This window comes from Nilaparvata lugens, chromosome 4 (assembly GCF_014356525.2).
Source record: "Nilaparvata lugens isolate BPH chromosome 4, ASM1435652v1, whole genome shotgun sequence".
Lineage (NCBI taxonomy): Eukaryota > Metazoa > Arthropoda > Insecta > Hemiptera > Delphacidae > Nilaparvata > Nilaparvata lugens.
In genome coordinates, this window is record NC_052507.1 from 24,646,625 (window position 1) to 24,668,433 (window position 21,809).

Below are 21,809 nucleotides of genomic sequence, written 5' to 3' on the forward strand. Positions count from 1 at the left end.
GCAAATATTGACAACAGGGTAAACAGCTAGATGAAAATTCGATGAACGCTATTATTCAAAAATTATTTGTCAGGCCGGGAATCGAACCCAGTACCTCCTAATTGCCGGTCAGGATTGCGCTGCTATCCGGAGATTGTCAGTTTGGTGTAAGGGTAAGCATTCCTGACCGGCAATTAGGAGGTACTGGGTTCGATTCCAGGGCTGACAAATAATTTTTGAATAGTAGCGTTTATCGAATTTCCATCTAGCTGTTTACTCTGTTGTCAATATTTGCAGTAGCTGGAGTCTTCGGGGTGAATTACAGCATTTAATTTGGATTTTCGTTGAATTATAATTAAAACCTAAACTGTTGCGTCTCATTATAATGAATATTATTATATAAGTAAATTCAATAATAAGTGAATCAATCATAATTAAGAATAATATTAGGTATAGTTGAATCTTGTAACAATAACAGTTGACATAATAACAGCAGTTTTAATAGGTTTGTTGAGCACTGACTTGTAGAATGTGACTGTTGTGAGAAGCGTCGACCAGAGTGAGCTGTTTGTTGCCAGTGATGGTGACCGGACTGGTCTGCAGGGAGCGCGGCTCCTTGCCCCCTCTGCCAGCCCCCTTCGGCACATTCAACATGTCCGGCGTTGTCCCTCGAGATCGCGCCTCACGTTGCTCAATCTCTGTCCTGTCAATCAATCCCACAATTTATGTCAGTTTGGATCAAGTATAAAATTCATTAAATGAGAACTTCCAAAAGAAATTTTAAAATGACAAAGTATTGATTGGAGGAGGAATCACAATTTTTTCACGATTTTACAATATATTAAATCAATTAAATTAATTCAAATTATTCACAGGCTACATGGTAGGTGTCTGGTATAACGGTACAAAAATACATGACTTTCTGATGGAGAATTTGTCAAGACATCAAATCGGCAATCAGTGTGTGTTGAGTTCAATTGCCGATGGACATCTACTTTTATGTAGTCAACATTAATTTTCCTTCAGGTAATTTTTCGGGAACTTTAAGCTATCATCGTACAATGAACTGATGTAGTTTCCTATGAGAAACCTCAATTCGATTGAAACGTTGAGCTTCCTTCGAAGCTTTTGTTTATTGTGAGCTGAGAGCTTTAAAATGCAATTATAAAAATTGATACACTCATCTAATAAATAGCTAATAACTATAAAATAAACTTTAAATAAAAAATCTAATAACTAATTGAAACATCAATGGAATGATAACAAAAAGGTCACTTTCTCCTCAACCAGAGAGTATGGAATGTAATTCTATGCATTCGGTTGAATGTCTATAGAATACTACATAGGTAGGTACTGTAGAGTTTGTAATACTTCAGAATCATTATGAAATTTCTTTCAATTAGGATTCCATTTTTTTTTCATTTACCATTGCATATCACTGACAACATTCAATTATTCATACTGATTGAATCTATCCATTCACTCAAACCATGCTTTATTATCTATTTATTTTTAATTCAACATTTACCTCTGAAAAATGTCTCCTTTCTCCAAAATCAAGACATGGCTTTAAGGGTTATTTTTGTTATTTTGCAATCTCTGCTCTCAAAACCATGTCTCAAGTTTGGGGAAGAGGTGTGATTTACTAGTGTTCAAGTCAGGATTTGTAGGTGATCGAAACTATCCCATTTGATTTGCCGGAGAAGCCGTTTGGTGCACCAGCATTGTGAGGTCGAGATACCATTGATCACAACGATTCCGGAAGTCATTTCAACTGACGTCTTTATTTTCCATCAATATTCATGTCCAATATCATCATTCATAACGTTCAACGTTTCCTACGTGAACTTGAATCATTCATGCTGAACTAAATTCAAGAGCACAAATGTATTACTTTGTTATTTCCCAAGGATTAATTCGGTTTTATTGAATAAAAAAATTAAATTAATTTCCGCTTCAATTTTGTCACACACTATTTTATTTCTTTTCGATGATTGTACAAAATATATTTGGTATGCTGAAATTGAGCTTTGTGAAAAGTGATCGGTAGAAGATGGCTTGGTGTATATCGGTTAAGAAGTGTTTTTATATTAATAGCCTGAAATGATTATTGAATAGAAATAGTATGTTGTCCGATTTAAAACTTAACTTATCCATCTCATTTGATTCCATTTGTCCCAGGGTGGTCGACAGATAGGGGGGAGGGGGGTAAGTTGTAAAAAACGCGCGTTTATAAAATCGCTTGTCCTGCAGTTACTATTCATAGTACAGCTTTTAATTTTCTCTCAATATTATGTACACACAACTGGCTTTCAATGTGGTCCTATACATTTTTGCGATAAACCGCATAGTTTTTCCGTAAAAAAATAAAATATCTCGAAAAATGTATTTTTTTTATGGACTTTTTGTTATTTGTCGAATATTCAAGTCATTAGCCGACTTAGAGGGAAAGGCTTTCAATAAACGTTGTAGGCCGTTTCTTGCTGAATCCAATGATATATATAGTTTGGGGGTTACGATCATAGATGCGGCGGTGGGAGGTAGATAAGTAGCACTGTTACGCTGCGGCGCGGTCCTCCCCCATGATTAATGCGCGTAATGACGTAATTTACAATTTGCCACAACTATGTTCAGATAAAAATATTATTCGTTGGAGACCGAATAAATATTCCTTTCTATACGTTCAAAAGAGAATCACACACTTCTTCACTTGCTTCCAGACCATTGATAACATTATGCAGATTCTGTTGTCCATCAGAGTCTTGAAGAAAAATGTTATGTTCTATTGAGAAGATTATGCTTCTGGAAATCATTCTCATCTCTCATTATTCTTGTTTCACTTCATTAGATGACTTTCTTCACAATCTCCAGTGATATTCATAATGATGTCAACATACTTGAACAGAATATCTTTGATGGAAGATTTATTTATATAGTAGCAGCCATTTTAGGAAAGCCTTTGAAGAACTAGCTATTCCAAACACTCAGTTTTGGATGATCGAATGAGGGTTTGCTCCAAAGCATGATCGGTTGTAACATTTATTAAATTTTCAAGGTTTCATTTGACAGAGAGTCAATGTATTGACTGTATAGATTTAATGCTTCCTTATTGGGAATTATTTTCTACTTCTATGGGTATTTTTTTATATTTTCTAGATATAACACAGACTTTATAACATAGTTTGTGTGATTGAATGAAAAAAGTATGGGATCTTTTCTCGTACAGTTTCTATTTGCAATACCAGAGTCCTTCCTTATGAGCATGAATACAATTTAAGATAATTTAAACTATGTTACAATAATCAGTCATAAATTTTAAGTAGTCATTGATTTTGATTCTAAAAAACTCCACAAATAGCTCCTGACTTCTTTCAAACATACTTTGACAATCTCTCATATTTGAACCGTTCATGAGTCCTTGTTTCAATGTTTCATTGAATTGATTGCTTGCTCTCACACCTTAATTATACTGATCTCCCCTCAATAGATTTCCAACAGTATTCTCTCCAAAAATTTTAAATTCAACAAAGATATCTCTCATTCCACTTTCATTCAAGTACCACCCCAAGACAATCAGTCAAATTCAGCCAGATGAAAAGTATCTATTCGTAGATATAAGTTGATAAAGCTGCGTTTACACCAAAGTTATTAACAAAATGTTAATAATTTAATCTTTTTAGATTCTATTAGATTGAACGGAACTTGGCAAACACATATGTCCATCATATGTATGATAAGTTATGTTCAATCTAATAGAATCTATAAAGATTAAGTTATATTAACATCTCCTTAATAACTTTGATGTAAACGCAGCTTTAGAGTTGTATTTCCTTTGTAATAAAATATTTAGTCATATCACATGGGAGTAATTGGCATTATTTGTGCTACAATTGTAAATTTATGTTAAGAAAATATTTTACTCCTGTTACACGGTGCTCTATATGGGGTAGCCTATATTAATAGTTTAACTTACTCCATTACTTGACTTTCGCAATTCCAAAGTGATCATTGAACTAAATCGAATAGTTAATAATAATAAAGCTTTATTTACATTCATTACATGAACAAAAGCCTCTCTTAACGAGGTATTTGAGGTTGACAGTCCTTGATTAATTAATTACAATCATAAAAATCTGTTTACAAAATATATTTACAATCATAATTTCTTTATTATTTTAGCACATAATTGCCTATTTCTGGCCGTAGTCGCCCATGCATGGCCCACTCTCTGGCACAACTCGTCCCTCCATCTGGTCGGTGGCCGTCCTCGTCTCCTGGTCCTGTCCATCGGTACCCACTCCGTGCAAATCCTTGTCCATCGATCTTCAGGCAGTCTCGCTACGTGTCCGGCCCACTTCCATTTCATTACATGAGCCTCTTTTTGCAAGTACTTCACCTTTACTTTCCTTAATATATCCCTGTTTGTAACTCTTTGTACTTGCTTCAGGCCAAGAATACTTCTCAGCATTTTAGTTTGCGTCGTCTCCAGCTTCTTATCTTGATTTTCTGTGAGTGCCCAGGTCTGCGCTCCATATAGTATTGCAGGGTATACGCACATTGATAGAGTTCTCGCTTTTAGATTGTTGGAATAGTTTCCCTTAAATATTCTTTTCAAAGCCCAATACTTTTTCCATCCTTTGTCAATCCTGTGTTTCACTTCCTTTGCCGCTCTATTCGTGAATGATAGAATCTGACCCAGATACTCATATTCCTCCACATACTCAATACTTCCGCAGCCTACTTGCACACTTATTCTTTCTGCATTGGTCATTATTCTTGTCTTCTGTGCATTTAGATGGAGACCCATCGCTTCACTAGCACCAACTAATTCCTCTATCATTCCCTTCATCTCTATAGCGCTGCTTGCTATGATCATAACATCATCTGCAAATCGGAGATTCGTGAGCTCTTGGCCGTTAATCCGAAGCCCTCTGCCTTCCCACTCCAATCTGCGAAATATATACTCCAAACAACAATTGAATATAACCGGGGACAGTGGACAACCCTGCTAAATCGAATAGTTATTCTCTCTTAATGGAATATCAGTTTTTTATCGAACTGAGAAACACATTAGGATTCCTAACAGGATGGTTTATCATTACAATGTAATCATAAATAATGATAATGAGATGACGTTTGTAATTTTGATCATAATTAGTATATTATGATGAGAATTATCAATTATTAAGGCTTGAGAGTTGGAAAATCGTGTTCAGCGACCGAAAATACATAAGATAGCGTCCCTGAAATACATAATTTGAATGCATAGACTAGTAGGAGCGATGCGATAGACAGGCCATTACGCGCATTAATCATGGGGGAGGACCGCGCCGCAGCGTAACAGTGCTACTTATCCCCCTCCCACCGCCGCATCTATGATCGTAACCCCCAAACTATATATATCATTGGATTCAGCAAGAAACGGCCTACAACGTTTATTGAAAGCCTTTCCCTCTAAGTCGGCTAATGACTTGAATATTCGAGAAATAACAAAAAGTCCATAATAAAAAAATACATTTTTCGAGATATTTTATTTTTTTACGGAAAAACTATGCGGTTTATCGCAAAAATGTATAGGACTACATTGAAAGCCAGTTGTATGTACATAATATTGAGAAAAAATGAAAAGCTGTACTATGAATAGTAACTGCAGGACAGGCGATTTTATAAACGCGCGTTTTTTACAACTTACCACCCTCCCCCCCAAGCTGTCGACCACCCTGGGACATGACGACATCGAGTTTCATATACACTAAAGACCCCCTAACAATAATCCGAAGTCAAATTCTCTGCCTCTCTCATGTATGCTCAATGTAAGCCAGCGCCTGGACTATATGAAAGCCACCGTTAACGAGATAGTGAAGGAAGGGTACAGTTAATAAACTCACCAGAAGTAGTGAGTCCAAGTGTATCTCGTATGTGATCTCAATCATTGATGAATGAATAAATTCAGTACAAGAAAGGTAAACTCTAGATAAAAATAAATAACAACTGCAGTGAGCATTATATATGCAAGTTCAATAGAATTCAAATTTACAAAATCCCTAAGCGAATATGTTCGATAGACATGGAATAGTAAGTAGTAGTAAACTATTGAAAGCTGATTCTAGAATGTAGTTATGTAATGAAACCTATTCATAGATACTCTTAGCCAGAAATAAACTCTCATATTGTACTGAAACGAAAATAATTTCAATAATGACATATGGTATATATAAAAAAATTGTTGAAGGGAAGTGCATTCACATTATAAAGCCTAGAAGATAAGGCCATGAATGAATCCATTTTATTTTCATACATCTATTTTTAATAGATCGAATCCAGCCCATGAATGGAAGAATAAAGTTATTTTAAGAGCTATCAAACATGCAACGGGTGAAGCTGAAAAGCATGTTCAATCACGTACCGCTGATATTTATAAATGTGACAGTCTGATCATAAAACTGTCTCATGGAATTCAGTGAATTCTCTGAATAAACAAAAAATGTTTCTCTTTTAGAGTTGAACCTTTTGTTAACTTCCACTTTAAACTGACAGAGTGGGAAGTTTATTCTAATTTAAACCATCGTTTTCCAAACCGATGCAAATATATTCTTAACAAATTTGAAACTATGATGGATCACAGTTACGGGATTACATGAATCATGACTAATTTCAAACAGAGTTTTCAATTAATATATTCATCGAATTTATTATAAATTTCCAAGAAGTATTAAATAATAATGTTGATTTCATTGAACCTATTTTTTGAGACTTATTGCGAAAAGGTTGATTGGAGAAATTTTGGAACTCTTAAAATGATAAAATGTTAGAATGAATATAATGTTGTATTCATTCGTTTTTATTCAATAATGGTAAAATTTCAACAGTCACTTTTTTAACATTTCAACATTTTTAAAGTACTGAAGTTAGTTGAATTACATGAAGAATCAATAAAATAAGATGGTACAGAAAGTGATATGGGAATTCCAATAAAAATTCGAAATATTTCATTGAAATTCTCATATTTGGAGAAATAGCTCCAACATCTAAATAAACTATTTTATCTCTACTGACCATATTCAAATTTATCTGATCAGAACAGCTATACGGTTTATCAGAGAAAACTTCAAGTGAAATTCCATTTTTTTGAACAAATGAAAAACAAATCTTTTGAAAATGTAGGTGAGATACAGCACATTCAACTTTAAAAGTTTGGTGCAAATTGTATTCAATAAGACCGAATCTAGGTTACGTTTGAGGTGATAAGTTAGCAGTCCATTGCACGGAGCTGGGATACCATTTCATGGCATGTAGCGTACTATCACGCATAGAGATCTCTGCCTTCATTATCATCTTGGAAATATGCAAGTGGGACAACCTGTACAAGCACTTTTTCAATACTTTGAAAGCTCGAATAGTAACAATGATAACGATAAATACTCTAGAGAGAACCATTATTTTACTTAAATCGAATAATAGAAAAAGATAGCAAAAATGTTCTTGAATTATAATTGAAGATTGACTCATTTGTGTGATTCGCGATTTATGTATGTGATTGACACAGATTCATGTGATCTAATCAGATAGTCTTCCTTCTGGAAAGTTAATAGGAAGATAATTTGAAGACAACAATTATTACTACGTATCAAGTCGCAAATATAATAATATAAATGAAGCAAGTCGACATGAAATATTAACTTCTAATTAATAAAAATAAACTATTATTTCATATTGTGATCGAGATAGGAACTCCACGTTTATACTCGTATAAATAATTCAAATTCCACTTCTATTCATCGCTACAATCCACTTTCTTTGTTGAATCCATGCAAGAGTGAGAGCATTGGAAAAGTAAGAGTATTAAGAGAAGTAATACTATAACGATAAATTCTCTGAAATAAGATGCTACACTCTGGCTGGCAAAATGACAATTAAAATGTAGGGTTCACCAAGAGAATAAATGAGAAAAATCTATTGTGTCATTATTACTCAATATAGTTTAATTTCATCATACACAAGTTGAGAATCTCTTGATATTCAATTGGCAAGTGTTTTTATCCAATCACTTAAGTTGCCTAATTTTAAAATTCCAATATTCCAATCAATCAGTGTAATAATTATTCTACTCATGTTAAATGGAACACACTGAATAGTGGGTGTTTTATGTTGATTTATCAATAATTCTACCATTAACTGGATTTTGAAATAGCCACCCAATTGCAATTACTTTTCGCCCAACCTTAATCGCATTTCCTCATTATTTGAAATACTAGAGCTCAATACTATCATTGAAAAATAGTATTAAAATTACAACTACTGTGAGAAGATACCAACAAAGCAACAATCACTTAATAATTTAAAATAAAACTTTCAGTGTAATTGTTTTTAATTAATGTAATTATTGGAATATTTCCTAAACAACAATGAATTGATTTCTTTATAAGTGAAAATCACACATTTTATATTAATTATATTTTATCCTGTCATGCATTCACTCGAATTCTCTGATAAATTTCCAATTATATTGAGTAGAAACCAAAAACAAAAAACTATTGCAATATAATCACTAAATATTATAACAAAGAATGATTTGCTGTATGACTTGCTTGGTGACTGGAACACCGATTCACTTAGATGCGAAGTTACAGAGAAGGAAGGAATCTTTTTTACTTAGTGGCAAAGCTAACTCACGTATAAGAAGGCTAACTGAAGAATAGGTGGATTGACTATTCTACTATATTTACTCATAACTATCTTCTAAGCTCAGATAAATAGCATTGGAATATACCAATTTTCTCTATCCTATTATCTTATAGCTTTACCTTTCAAATGAACTAGAATCTGTATTTGAACTTCTCATATAATAAAAAATGTCGGGCTCTTCTATGATGACATTTCAGTTCCGCTAAGTTTATCAATCACTAGAACTCACCTTAATTGCTAGGCACTGATACTAGTGGCTGGTCATGTAAATGTAGATAGAAAGTGACCAGAGAGGCAAGAGAGGATAGGCTAGGTGCTGAGAGAGGGCCAAGACACAACTGGACGGCAGAGAATTGCGCCAGCCATCGCGTGCCATGTAATGATCCCACCCTTCTGCTTGCGGCCCAGTCCAGCAAATGACGTCCACCCGCTTGCTCTCATAACACACTTCGTGTCCTATCTAGATTGCCACTCAGCGCAAAAATCCCTTGCTAATTCCACCGACAACTGCTAACGTTCTATTTCTGATTTGCATTATGTATTCATAGGCGTATCGTGTGCTCTTCGAAATTAATTTCAAGAATATCGCCCTTTGAGTATTGAACGAAGAATTTGCTGAGAAAGATAGGGTTTAATTGTCAGGATCAAACAATGCAGGTAATTGACCATGAACCTAGCACTTGAAAATTTCTTCCGTGAGTTATCAAACGGGAAGCTTAATGAGGTAGATAAAGAGCAGGTTTAAAATCTTGATCAAGGACTTGGGAATGGAAAATATCGTATTCTCTGTAAGTGGTTGCACACAAATTTCATTTCAATGTGTGCCGAGCACTATTTTTAATTCAGGCCTTTTCCCAAGTTATAATAGTAAATTTAATACGCAATAGACTAGAGCCATTGTAAGTGAGTTAGCGAAATAAATTATTTTCTCTCTCTATCATGAACGGCCATGACTTCGAGTTTCCCAGGATAGATATTTAAAAATGGTAGCTCCGACCCGTCGAGGAATGTAGATCATGGAATTATCTCTAAAACTAAGCCTTCCTGTCGCGACATAGAGTGCGATAAGTTGGAAAACAGCAAGTATTACAATTATAAGAAACTAATGATTTTGTAGTTACTATTTTGTCCTAAAGCTCTATAAACTACGCGACGATTGGTCAAATTGATTCCTTTCGCCCAATAGGAGACCTGTTTCTAAATACAGTAGTGGGGCGATTCCCCAGCCGAGAGACCAGATTACGTTTCGGAGGACACTTTGCAAGGAGCACTACGAGAGTAAAGATGTAGTCATTATGTTTCGCCCTTTTTGGGCAAGTTTATATTTTTATTTAATGTACGAGTTAGTTTTATTTTTATTAGAGTTTAAATTTTCTAGTAGTGCCATGTCCTGAAAAGTTTGATTGTGTTTCTTCATCATGTATGATTTGTTTCTTCAAATAACCGCTAAGGTACGTAGAATGAGGTTAATATATAATTTAGGGAATTTAATTAATTGAAACTTTCATCAGAGTATTGTATCAACAAAGCCTGCTATTGTTCAAGTTAATAATTTTCATTGAGAATAGTTCTTTTGTTTTTATTAGTAATGGAAGATGGTTATAATTTTTTCTAAAGAAGTATAGAAAGTTATCAGTTACGTTACATTTGAGTTATTGTTTCTAAAGATATATTATGGTAAAGAATTGCTGAAAGTTAGTAAGATATAGTCACTAAATTGGAATGTAATTTTGAATATTATGTCAAGTTTTGACTTGCTAAAGTTTTATATTTTTCTGACTGTGTTTTCTCATGGCGTTAAGGTTTTAACTGAACTCTAATTTATTAAATATTATACCAGAACTTTTGAATTATTTGTGAAGGAAGATCCATTAACTCTTATAAAACGTTTGAAGGTAAAAATCTATATAAAATGAGGATGCAAATAGAATGAGAGAATTTAATTAACTGTAATCAATGGATAACTCATTTTTTAGCTTTTGATGAATTGTAGGAAGAGTTAGAAATTAATGCTGTAGTACATTTATTTACAGCGGTTCATGTGTGACCCCAAAACAACTTCATGTACCACTCCTTTGGTTCCGCAACTTTATGTAACACCGCTTCAAGACACCCGTTCAGATGACAGTTCTGGGGACGTAAGATGACGTCGCCGTCAAGCCAAATTCAACCGGTAAAAGTTCACCGCCAAAAACAAGGTACCGTAACCTCGACGATAAAGCAACGTACAGACCAATGAAAGAGCAGCGTAGTGAAACAAAAGGTTCATTCAAGAATGTCAATCAAAAGTGGGGATTCCAAATTTATGAAATGGGTTATATGGGTTATTATCGACGAAATTTGGGTTCAACGGGCTTTTCTTTCTTGAGTAATTTCATGTTGAAATTAATTTGTTATTTTAAGACTGATATTGTTTGGTTTTGTGACGTATTGTTATCTAAACGAGGGATAGTAATGCACCCCTAAATCAGATGAAGAATGTCAACAAAGTAACATGAAATTGTTGTTTCCTTTGTCTGATTTTAGTTGCCAATGTTTATTGAAGTTGTTTGTATTTTTCAATTATTTCAAATTGTAGTGTTATTCTATAGTAGAAACCTATTGAATCAGGCATGGCAAGATTAATAAATTGAAGTTTTCTTGACTCTAGCCCGTTCACCTACATGAATTAAGTATAGACTCAGGTATTTTCTAGATGTGTCGACCTACTCCCAAATTCTAAATTTTATTCCAAATTATCTTTTTTATTATCTTTTAAAAGGTCAGGCACAAATGTGATATATACCGATTTTGATATCAGAGTTTGAGAATGCATTATTTGATTGGCCATCAACTTGCGATTATAAGAATTGATAAGAAGATATGTTATCAAAATGAAAACCTGTTAATAAACTATTCAAAAGTAATTTTGTGATTTTATCATTCTCTACAAAGCAGCTTTGTTTCTTGATAAGATCCTGGTACTAGGCTACATCTGAATGCAATTCATGGTTATGTAGATTTTTCATAAATTTTGAATTTTGATATTATCTACACAACTTACAAACTAACCTCAGAATTAATTTATTTTTCTCTGAATCAACTCATTAAATATTAAGTCAAAACAACTCCTCATATTATCTCTTTTTCATGCTATTTACGACTTTTAAATACTTGCCATTATTAAATTCTCCGAAATATTTGCAACTCCTTGAAATCATTCATCATCCATTCGATCATGGAAGTATTTAGGTACTTGATATTAAAATTTGCTTAATCGTCAAGAAGTTAATTTCACTTTCAGAAGTGTTAGAAATTTAATAATTCGTAAATATTTACGTGTTATATTTGCATGTATTCGCACTATATAAATTGAAATTTTTCTTTTTACAATATACAGATAAATCAGTTTATTTCAATTAATAAGTTCAGTAGGTACGGTATTGATTATTCTGTAAGAGCATTGAAATTTAAGTTCTATGAAAATGAAGCCATACAAGTGAAAAGCTCCAACGTATTGTAATTTCACTTCATTATGAAACAATTCCACCACATCTGTAAGAGCAGTGTTGAATCGAATTGATTTTCCAGAAACACAAACACAGCATATATAATGGAAGAAAACACCATTTTTCAGCCCGGTTGACACTAAATAGCTGCTCAATCAATTCCAGGGTCACAGGCACCAACTTTGGAGGACTGTGCGCCCTTCGTGAGGTGTAATCGAGAGCATGAAACATACGTTTCTGTCAAGAAGTTGGTCAGTGATCTTATCCCTTAGGAAGTGGGCAGTGGGCAGGTCACGTGACGCCAAATTACACCCTCTTCATGGCTTCACTAACAAGCATCACTTCAGCATTTGTGGCCTTCCCAAGCATTCATTTCCTCTCAATATTTCAAGTACTCAGTGAAAATAAAGCAATAGAAATTTTCATGAAATTTGTGATAATTATGCTTGCATTGCCAATTACTACTTGAAAATCAGTTTATTGTACTTGGTGAACAAGCAACGAGGCAGCTCAATATGAAATCATGACTTCATAATATTGATTTCAGATCAATATTATCAATCACTCAAACCTTCAGTCTATTCTTTTTCTGTTTATCATTTTCATATAAATATTGCCGTAAGCACGGTATAGCAACTGTTAAGCCAGTTACACGTTTTGACGAACAATTTTTTGCCGGCCTTATGAATTCTATCAGATTTAACGGAACTTGACAAACATTATCTGTTTAATCCAATAGAATTCATAAGGACGGAAAAGATTCTACGTCCAAAATGTAGTTTTGGACTATTCCTTATAATAGTCCAGTCAAATGGTCGTTTTTCAGGAAACAGCCCCGAAAGAATTCTTCTCGACTGTTCTATATGTATTTTGGACCACTGAATTCGAATCTGAAATTTGCTGACACGTCAGAGGACGGCTTCAACCCAAAAACCCCCTATATTTCGGACTTTTTTTAATTTTTCCATTTGATCTCGAAAACTTCAAGTTTTTGGAGAGAAATCATTCTCTACAGAGTTAAAGATAATAATAATTCTTCATAAATTGAGTGGTCATGCAGGACCCTACCATTTTTGGTTCCGGAGCTACGAATTTTCAAAAAAAAAGTATTTTTTAAGGGGTACCCAAAATTATGCTAGCCTACCACTTCTATCCTATACAACTTGGATATATTTCTAGTAATGATAAAAAATCACACATAACGTGAAAGAAAAAAATAGTTCTGAACAGGATTCCTTAAGTCATTTCTAATTTAGTAGAGGGGAGAGGGGGGAATACACCCAAAAATAAAAATCATGTTTTACAGCAAAAATACAAATTCTTCATTATAATACATTTTCAAGGCCTTCCTAACAAAAAAATACATATTTCAACTGAAATCATCTTACCAGGGTTCTGTTCTATGAGAATCACCCGTTCGATAGATCTAATTTCAGTGTTTCCTAGTGATGGGGGGGGGGCTACACATAAGGGGGCTACACATATTTCAAGTATCAAACCTTTAAACACTCTTATAACTTTTGAAAGAATGATAAGATCTCCTCGTACTACAGCTCATTCTTCTCAGCTCGTCAAGGGGGTTCAAAATGATGTATCATGAATGAAATTTTATGCGAAAATAAGAAATTCCTCCTTGAGTGTATTTCAGCCCAAATTTATATACATGAAAAAATGACCAATTTCTATATTCAAAACTGTGTACCTCTGTAACCTGAAATGATAAAAAATGGTACTTAGTCTTAATTTGAAGAACTGAATCTCCTCTTTCATGTGAGGTAAATTATTTTTGTAAAAATGAAATCGTGAAATACGTTTGTTTCAAAAAAATTCGCAAAATTTTCCTCATTTTTACAGTCTCGACAGTTTTTCTATAATAAACAGTGATGCAAGATGGATTTAAGGCAATGCAGCATATAGAGCATGTAATTCTCTTCCATCTGAGACCAATCGCAAGCTTCTATAATGTATCATACCCGTTTCAGAGACTCTTGAATAACAGTAAAATCGCGGAAAAGATAAGAAAATTAAAAACATCAATTTTCAATTGGCTGTAACTTTGGAACCGTATTGAAACCAAAAGTATGATTCATGGGAGCGAAAAGAGGAGAAAATTCACCACAACCTTGACTACTTTTTGGATTTTTCCACAGAAGATAGTGCTTCACAAGATACGTAACTTTGAAAATTGCGATAGTTTCCTCATTTCCACAGTCTCGCATATTCAAAGCTGCGTATCTTGCGAAACACTTCAGATATTTGTAGATCTATTGTAGATGTAAGGAAGCATAATACTGCTATTGTATTTAGCAATAAATTGTCAATGAGCTGGTTAAATTACGGTAGATAAGAGAAACAAGCAGCTATTACGATACTAGTTTGAATAATATCCTAGTTTTGATGTGTTCAATAGTGTCTTGAACAAGTTAAATGGTAAACACAGATTAGATTAGCCAAGAAGTGATTGGATTAGGTTTGATTTGAGCTGAATTGAGTTGAGTTGGAGATAAGTTAGTAGGAATGGGATGTGTCACTGATGGAGGGTTTTCGGAAGCCTTGTGCACAGCCTTATATGGGGAGGAGGGACACCTCTTCTCCATGATGACTCAGGAAGGTTGGAGGATGGAGGCTATCTGTACTCCACATGGTGTATACTAATTCCCAGTTTCACCAACCTTGATCAAATATAGCCTAGCCATGGTCAATTAGACCATAGTCAAAATTTGATCACTCGTTCAAACATACAACTATTCCACCAACCTCGGGATTGATCAAAACTCCGTCGGTCAAATCTGTACATGGTCAACTCTTGTAGCTGTACTTTTCTGGAGTTGGCCAACATGTTTGCTGGCTTGCTATTGGCTACATCTGCTTTTTATGGATGGAAATTACTGAGATATTACAATTTTTCAAATTCTAATGTATTAATAATATTATTATTAAACGAAAATTCAAATTACATTTTGTAATATAGTAAATATAGTAACACCCCATGATACTTAATATCAGTTTCGCTGCTCATATTCAGAGGGTAATTTACCGTCAAAAATTCAGATTACTGTACTTTTTTCTGTCATTACTGTACTGATTTTTCTTCATATTCATTATTTCAGGGCAGGCCCCTGGGCCCCCTCCTTATATACGCCCCTGGCACAGACGTTTTGTATAGTCACACATCTACATTAATTTATAATAATATTTCAAATATTAATTGAATACTTTCGTACAAAGAGATTTACAAATCACCATCATTTTTGACAATTTTTTTATGAACAAAAGAACATTCCAATATTCTAATTAGATACATTGAAGCAGCAAGGTTGATCTAAGGATTGAATAATATAGGCCTTCTGTGTCATAAAAGAGTTAAGCAAATCTTTTTCAAAATCTTCCTTTATTTTCTATACTATAATAATTTACTAATTAAAAGATTCCGAGAACAAACCTAATAAATAACCTACTACATCTAAATTCAATCGCACTAGAAACTTTGAAATTTTTCATTGCGTCAAAAACATTTATGGTAACCTACAAACAAGCAAGGAAATTGATAGAACCAGTCTTTTGACCGTGTCCAAATAATTTGATCACCCGTTCGGCGGCAGTCAAACTTAACCATTGGTTTGACCGTGGTTAAACTTAACTGGTGTCGGTGGAATGAATTATTTCTGATTTGACCAGTTGATAGACTTTAACCATGTTCATTTGTTCAAATGCCTTGACCAAGGTTGGTATACTTAGCAGGGGCATGTAGGCAACCTGCACAACACGTATTATGGACACCGTATACTGAAGCATAATAATTATTATTAAGCATATTTCTCTCGGTGAGAATTCCAGTCTTCATCTTGGGGAACACAAGGCAGTTTAGTGGGTATTCACCCAGTGTTGTGAGTGGCTATGCCGGGAACTCAATACAGAGTGCCTCCTATATGGATATCATATCATATCTATACTGGGGACGCACGACTGTGTTGAATGCCACTGCATGGTTGAGTATTGAGAGTACCACACAAGGTGGGCTTAGCTTGCTAAGGTCATAATCTGTGCGTAAATTCTTTCTGTTCTAATACATTCAATGTATAAAGAAAACGGACAAGTAGACTGACCGGGATCCTTCTTACAATGCTATTCGATTTTTGAGGATTAGAATACTAGACAGTAGAATAGCTTTTACCATCAAATGGAAAGCAAAATGAGGCAATAGGTGTTTACACAATACTAGTATATGATGCTAGTCAACTAGACTATTCAACATCTGTACGCGACATATCCTTTATTACACACTTGAGCCACAGCAGACCAATGCTTACAATTTCTTCTTGTAGCCTACAAATTCAGTTCAACTCCTGTAGTACTGTAATTGTTATGATATTGGAATAAATTTATTGATTGGTTTCATTTAAAAAGTTGTAGAATTAGGACTTTTTCAATCAGACTCTTGTGTTCATTTAGTTGAATTTTCGGTGTGACTTTTTTGTCGTGAGAAATCTATTTCTCTGTTGAAAAATAATTTTCTCACATTAAATCTTCGCTAACTCGAGTCCGGGAAGACTCCAATTTTATTCCGAGTTGAAGTATTCTCACGGAACTGTATTTCCGTTAGCGATGGAAAACACACGAGTATTTGGGAATATTTCAAACTTGCTTTATTTCCCATGACTCGCCCTTTAGAATTCAGAGATCTCTCTTCTACGGCCATCTGGGGGCGGTTACAGTACTATATAATCACGGTACCATACATTTCAATTGAGCTCCTAAACTCTCTAAATTTTCTCAAGTGGGAATGTTTGAGAAAATATGTACAGTGGTATTAACTTGTTTGGGTATACTATAAGAAAAATTTTGACTGAGTTGTTCTTTTCATGATATATATTATATCAATTTGATCAAAAAATACAAATTAGGAAAGAAAACAAGCACAGCCCACAATATCGTCATTTCTTAACCCTCTATTACTCCCATGGAATCAGTTAAATTATTACTTGCGTGTGGTCAATATGAGCTTGATTTGATTTCAAGTGAATTCCAGCATTCCTGAAATAGATTTTTTTGCAAAACAGTTCACAGAATGAATGTATCTCACTTAGAAGGAAAATACACTTTTATTATCATTGTGATACAATATTATTCCTATCCAAAATAGGCTGAATATTTTCATAATTAGTTAGTGAATTATCACACTCAAATTTACTGTAATGTGAATTTGTGTGAATGAAAGCGATGAAAAATTATATATTTTCAAATTGTTCAGAAATTTGAAATCTCATGTGGATCAAGTTGATAGAAGGAAATACTACAAATAATTAATTCAACTTTAATATTTATTAGACTACAGTAAATATAATCACAACATAAAAAATGACTCTTCACAAAACCTCCTCAGGCAGCCGAGTTTTAAGTGCACGTTTGTCAAATAGACATTGAAACAGGTACTTAGCTACTGAGTCATCCAAGTCAATAATATCAACTACAGAAACAGTGAATAACGAAAATTGTGTTTGGGGTCATATTTACCAAGTGCTAGTAATAATTCAGAGTTGAATTATGTTTTAGGCCCGTATCAGATCAGGATAACAGATTTGAACACCAGTGAGATACAGGGGTTCTCGTATTGGTGTCCCCAATAATGTAATATAATGTATCAATATACGTATTAATTTGTTTGCTTGTTTTTGTTTGCTTGCTTGCTCAGATGAACTTTGATATTCATGTAATATATTGTGTGTAATGCAATCTCTCTTTTGCCCCGCGACTGACTTTTCCGCAAATCTTTGGTTTTGCTGGCTACACCTGTAAGATCATTTGGAAGAAAATTCATTTCATTTCATTTCATGCAGACATGCATTCAGATATTTGCATTCGAATATTTGCATTCAAATATTTGACGTTATTTGTATGACGGTAATTGAACGTACCTTGCACATTTGGACGTTGTTGTAGATGGCGGCGATGTGTAGCGGCTGTCGACCGTCGTTGTTGGCTGCATTGACGGCGTCGGGACGCTGGGCGAGCAGCCAGGTGACAAGCTCTTTGCGTCCCGACGCCACGGCCTCATGCAGCGCGTAGTCGCCCTTGGCGTTTCGCAGCCATAGGTCGGCGTTATACTCCGACAAAAGGCGAAGCGTCTCCAGCTGGCCCTTCGCCGCGCCGCAATGTGCTGGCCTGCAAAATAAAACAAATCAACCTTAAATTTTATTATATCTATCAAGCTAGATTCCCTCAATTCCACTACTAATGAACCCCACTCCTTACTTAGTGTACTGGATTATTCTGAAACTCCATTTCATCATAAAGAAAGGATAGCACAATATAGCAAAAGATAACACTTATTCTTTAAAAAGAAAAACATGTTTCGGACATTCATGCCATTTGCTACTTGAAAATGGCATGAATGTCCGAAACATGTTGTGATGAAATAATTCAAAAATGGTACTGAGATTTGTAATTCTATTTATATTACAAGTAGCCCTAAACAGAAAAGAGACAATATTCTCTTGAATATAGTACTTATCTTTATGACTACCCAAAAAGAAAAGTTGGATTATAATGAATATGATGTGAGAAAAGTCATTACTCGATGAGAATAAGACTTTTTGAACTCATTACAGATTGAAAATGGAGATAACAGCAAAATTTTCGAATGGAATTGACCGATGGAATAAGGAGTCAGAGGAATAGGTTGGAAAATTGAAATGAAGATCCAATCTAATATTAAATATTCATAATTAATTAATTAATTCAATTGTATGATTATTATAGATGAAACGAGAAAAATACAATTCCATTGACAGAGATTGGAGGAGAGAAAAGTTGACGGATATGATAATATGCTCTTAAGAAGAAGATAACGCATAAAAAGGTTCTATAAGGGCCAAGCCACACCAGGCGCCTTTTCAGACAGCACGACAGGACAGGAAGCTCTCCCATTAGCTTCTTGGGTTGTCGTATCGAGAGGAAGCTTTATTTACAGGATTCTCTCGAATCAGCCAATCGGAGAGCTTCCTGTCCTGTCAGAACGTTTTTTAAACAATTTAGAATTATAATTTATTCAAATTGATTTATTTGACATGAATATTGCCAATTCCATGAACAAAATATTTTATCTCAATTATTAAAATTCAATATTATTTATTCATTTGGAAATATATTTTCTTGACAAATGAAATATGATTGAACATTTTAAACAAAAATTAATCAGTTAACATTATATCAGATATACCGGTATTAGCTATCCTCTATAGTAGACAGTGTCAAGGCAGAGAACCGGCAACGCTGTCCTACTATGTTCCTCAACTGTCATTATAACGTGGACCTCACTATAGTCGTGTCTCAAAGAAAATGAAAAGGGTACTAGTAACTCAATGCGATGAAACTTTCAAGTAGCCCAATTGTGAAAGAGATGAAAGTACATACGTGCGGCCCTTGCGGTCCTGACGGTTGGGCTGTGCGTTGAGCGTGAGCAGCAGGTGTGTGGCGTCGGCGTGACCGAGCGTGGCCGCATAGAACAGAGCCGTGCAGCCGTTGCTGTCCATCAGGTCGACCTGTGCGCCACACAGAGTGATCAGCGTCTCCAGGCATTCGGTGTGGCCTCGGCTGGCTGCGCAGTGCAGTGCTACACACACATACACAAACGTTATACATTACTAGCAGGGCACCCGTGCTTCGCTACGGCAATTAAAATATAGATTATTATTTTCATCATAAAAGCAATTAGCTCACAGGCTCTCTGGACTCTGTGGAATCTGGCAGCACTGTTACTTCTACTTTTAGTTATATTTTCCGAAAATCAAATAACATTCTGATTTTTTGATTCCAAAAAAATACATATTTATTTTTTATAAGAAAACAACTTTTCAAATTGTATTAATTAGTTCAGGAAATTGATTGTTTTTGAACAGTTATTGTGGTATTTCTCCATAACGAATAAATGAGACACAGATGTTGTCAATACCACTTTAATTTTGTTTTAACAAAGGGCCATTGTTTCGGGAATACACCTGCCCCATCCTCAGCTAGACTAGCAGAGTCTAGCATAGAGACTAGCATAGAGCTGAGACTAGCTGACTAGCTGAGGATGGGCCAGGTCCAGGTATAGCCCCGAAACCATGGTCCTTTGTTAAAACAAAATTAAAGTGGTATTGACAACATCTGTGTCTCATTTATTCATTAGTTCAGGAATAAAATTAACATTATGACGATAATTTTCACTGCTATAAGTGTCTATTCAACATCAAAAGTGTTTTCAAATTCAACTTTAATCTAATTGTGGAAAAGAATGAATATACAGTGTGTACAAAAAAGAATGACCCGATGATATATTTATTAGGAAGAAGGGCTTAACACTAACAAATTGCATACTAAAATACTCACAAAATATTGGAGTTTACGAAAATGCAAAATAAATGTTCAATGTGTCCTCCATTGGCTGCACGGACGACATCTACGAGTAGTCTGTAGCTTAATTCATCCCAAACTGAGCGTAAGGTGTCTTCTGTCAATGAGGCTACAGCCGCTGATATTCGGGTTTTCAGTTCATTAATGTCTCAAGGTAAGGGAGGAACGTAGACATAATTGTTTAACATATCCTCACAGGAAAAAATCGCATGGTGTTATGTCAGGGGACCTAGGAGGCCAAGAGTGTAAAGCTTGGTCTCGCGGTCTTGTACGCCCTATTCAACGTTTCGACTAGAACGACTTCCAAACAGACTATGTACAGACTTGTACTATAATACAACACAGTATTTAAATCGGGTAATTAACTAATTATGAATTTTCTCACTTGCGCATAGGATTTTCCTTGCAGGTGATTGGTTTCTTGTATTCTGGCTGAACGTTTTTTTTATATGATTTTTCTTGAAGAACCAATAAAGAATTTTGATCTTGAAAAAATTCCAGTCAGGAAAAACATGTCTACTCTCACTAATTTCGGAAGTGTAATAGTGATTGAGATAGCATACATACCTGTCAAACCATCCTTATCATCCGCCTCTACATTGGCTCCCGCATTCACCAAAGCCAGAATTGCATCTGCACTACCTGCAATCAAGCATTCTCAACAGTATCAGTTAATTTTTCTCACCAATTCACATAGCAGTGGCAGCTTGAATTTTGTGAGAATAATCAGATCATTAGTTGTTGAGGATCGACTGCAAGATTCATGATTGTTAATTCAAATATCCTTCTTATCATTCAAAATTTCGTAGGTTTTTCTAAAACTATTTTGCAAATCAGTGCTCAAGATCAGTGGAAGCAAATTGAGTGTAGTTATGGACGGTAATGGAAGTGCATTCTTCATTACATTTGCCAAGCACTGGAGATCTTCCTGATCTTTTATAAGTTATATAAGTAGATAGTATGATGAGAGAGCTAGAGCACTTGTGGAGTGGCTGATATGCTATTTTTCAAATCATTAAAATTAACTCATTTTTACTAATTTTCGATAAAATTCATTACATTCTAAGAGAAAATATCATTTTTTCAATGAATTATTCATAAATAACTCAAAATTTCATAATCAAAAATAAGTCAAAAAAATCACTGTTAAGTATCAGAAAAATTTTTTGGAGTGACTTATTTTTCATTATGAAATTTTGAGTTATTTATGAATAATTCATTGAAAAAATGATATTTTCTCTTAGAATGTAATGAATTTTATCG

General features: G+C 34.5%; 1 protein-coding gene across 1 annotated transcript in view; it reads right to left on the minus strand.

Moving 5' to 3' along the window:
• The window catches only part of LOC111057365 (uveal autoantigen with coiled-coil domains and ankyrin repeats-like), a 52,690-nt gene that overhangs the window by 14,231 nt on the left and 16,650 nt on the right, over positions 1 to 21,809 (minus strand). The window contains exons 5-11 of the mRNA XM_039425717.1: positions 21,114 to 21,188; positions 19,566 to 19,764; positions 18,068 to 18,314; positions 13,816 to 13,863; positions 12,334 to 12,389; positions 4,170 to 4,928; positions 502 to 682 (exon numbers count right to left, since the gene is read on the minus strand). Coding sequence (XP_039281651.1) covers positions 502 to 682; positions 4,170 to 4,928; positions 12,334 to 12,389; positions 13,816 to 13,863; positions 18,068 to 18,314; positions 19,566 to 19,764; positions 21,114 to 21,188 — 1,565 coding nt within the window. The remainder of the gene's footprint in view (positions 1 to 501; positions 683 to 4,169; positions 4,929 to 12,333; positions 12,390 to 13,815; positions 13,864 to 18,067; positions 18,315 to 19,565; positions 19,765 to 21,113; positions 21,189 to 21,809) is intronic.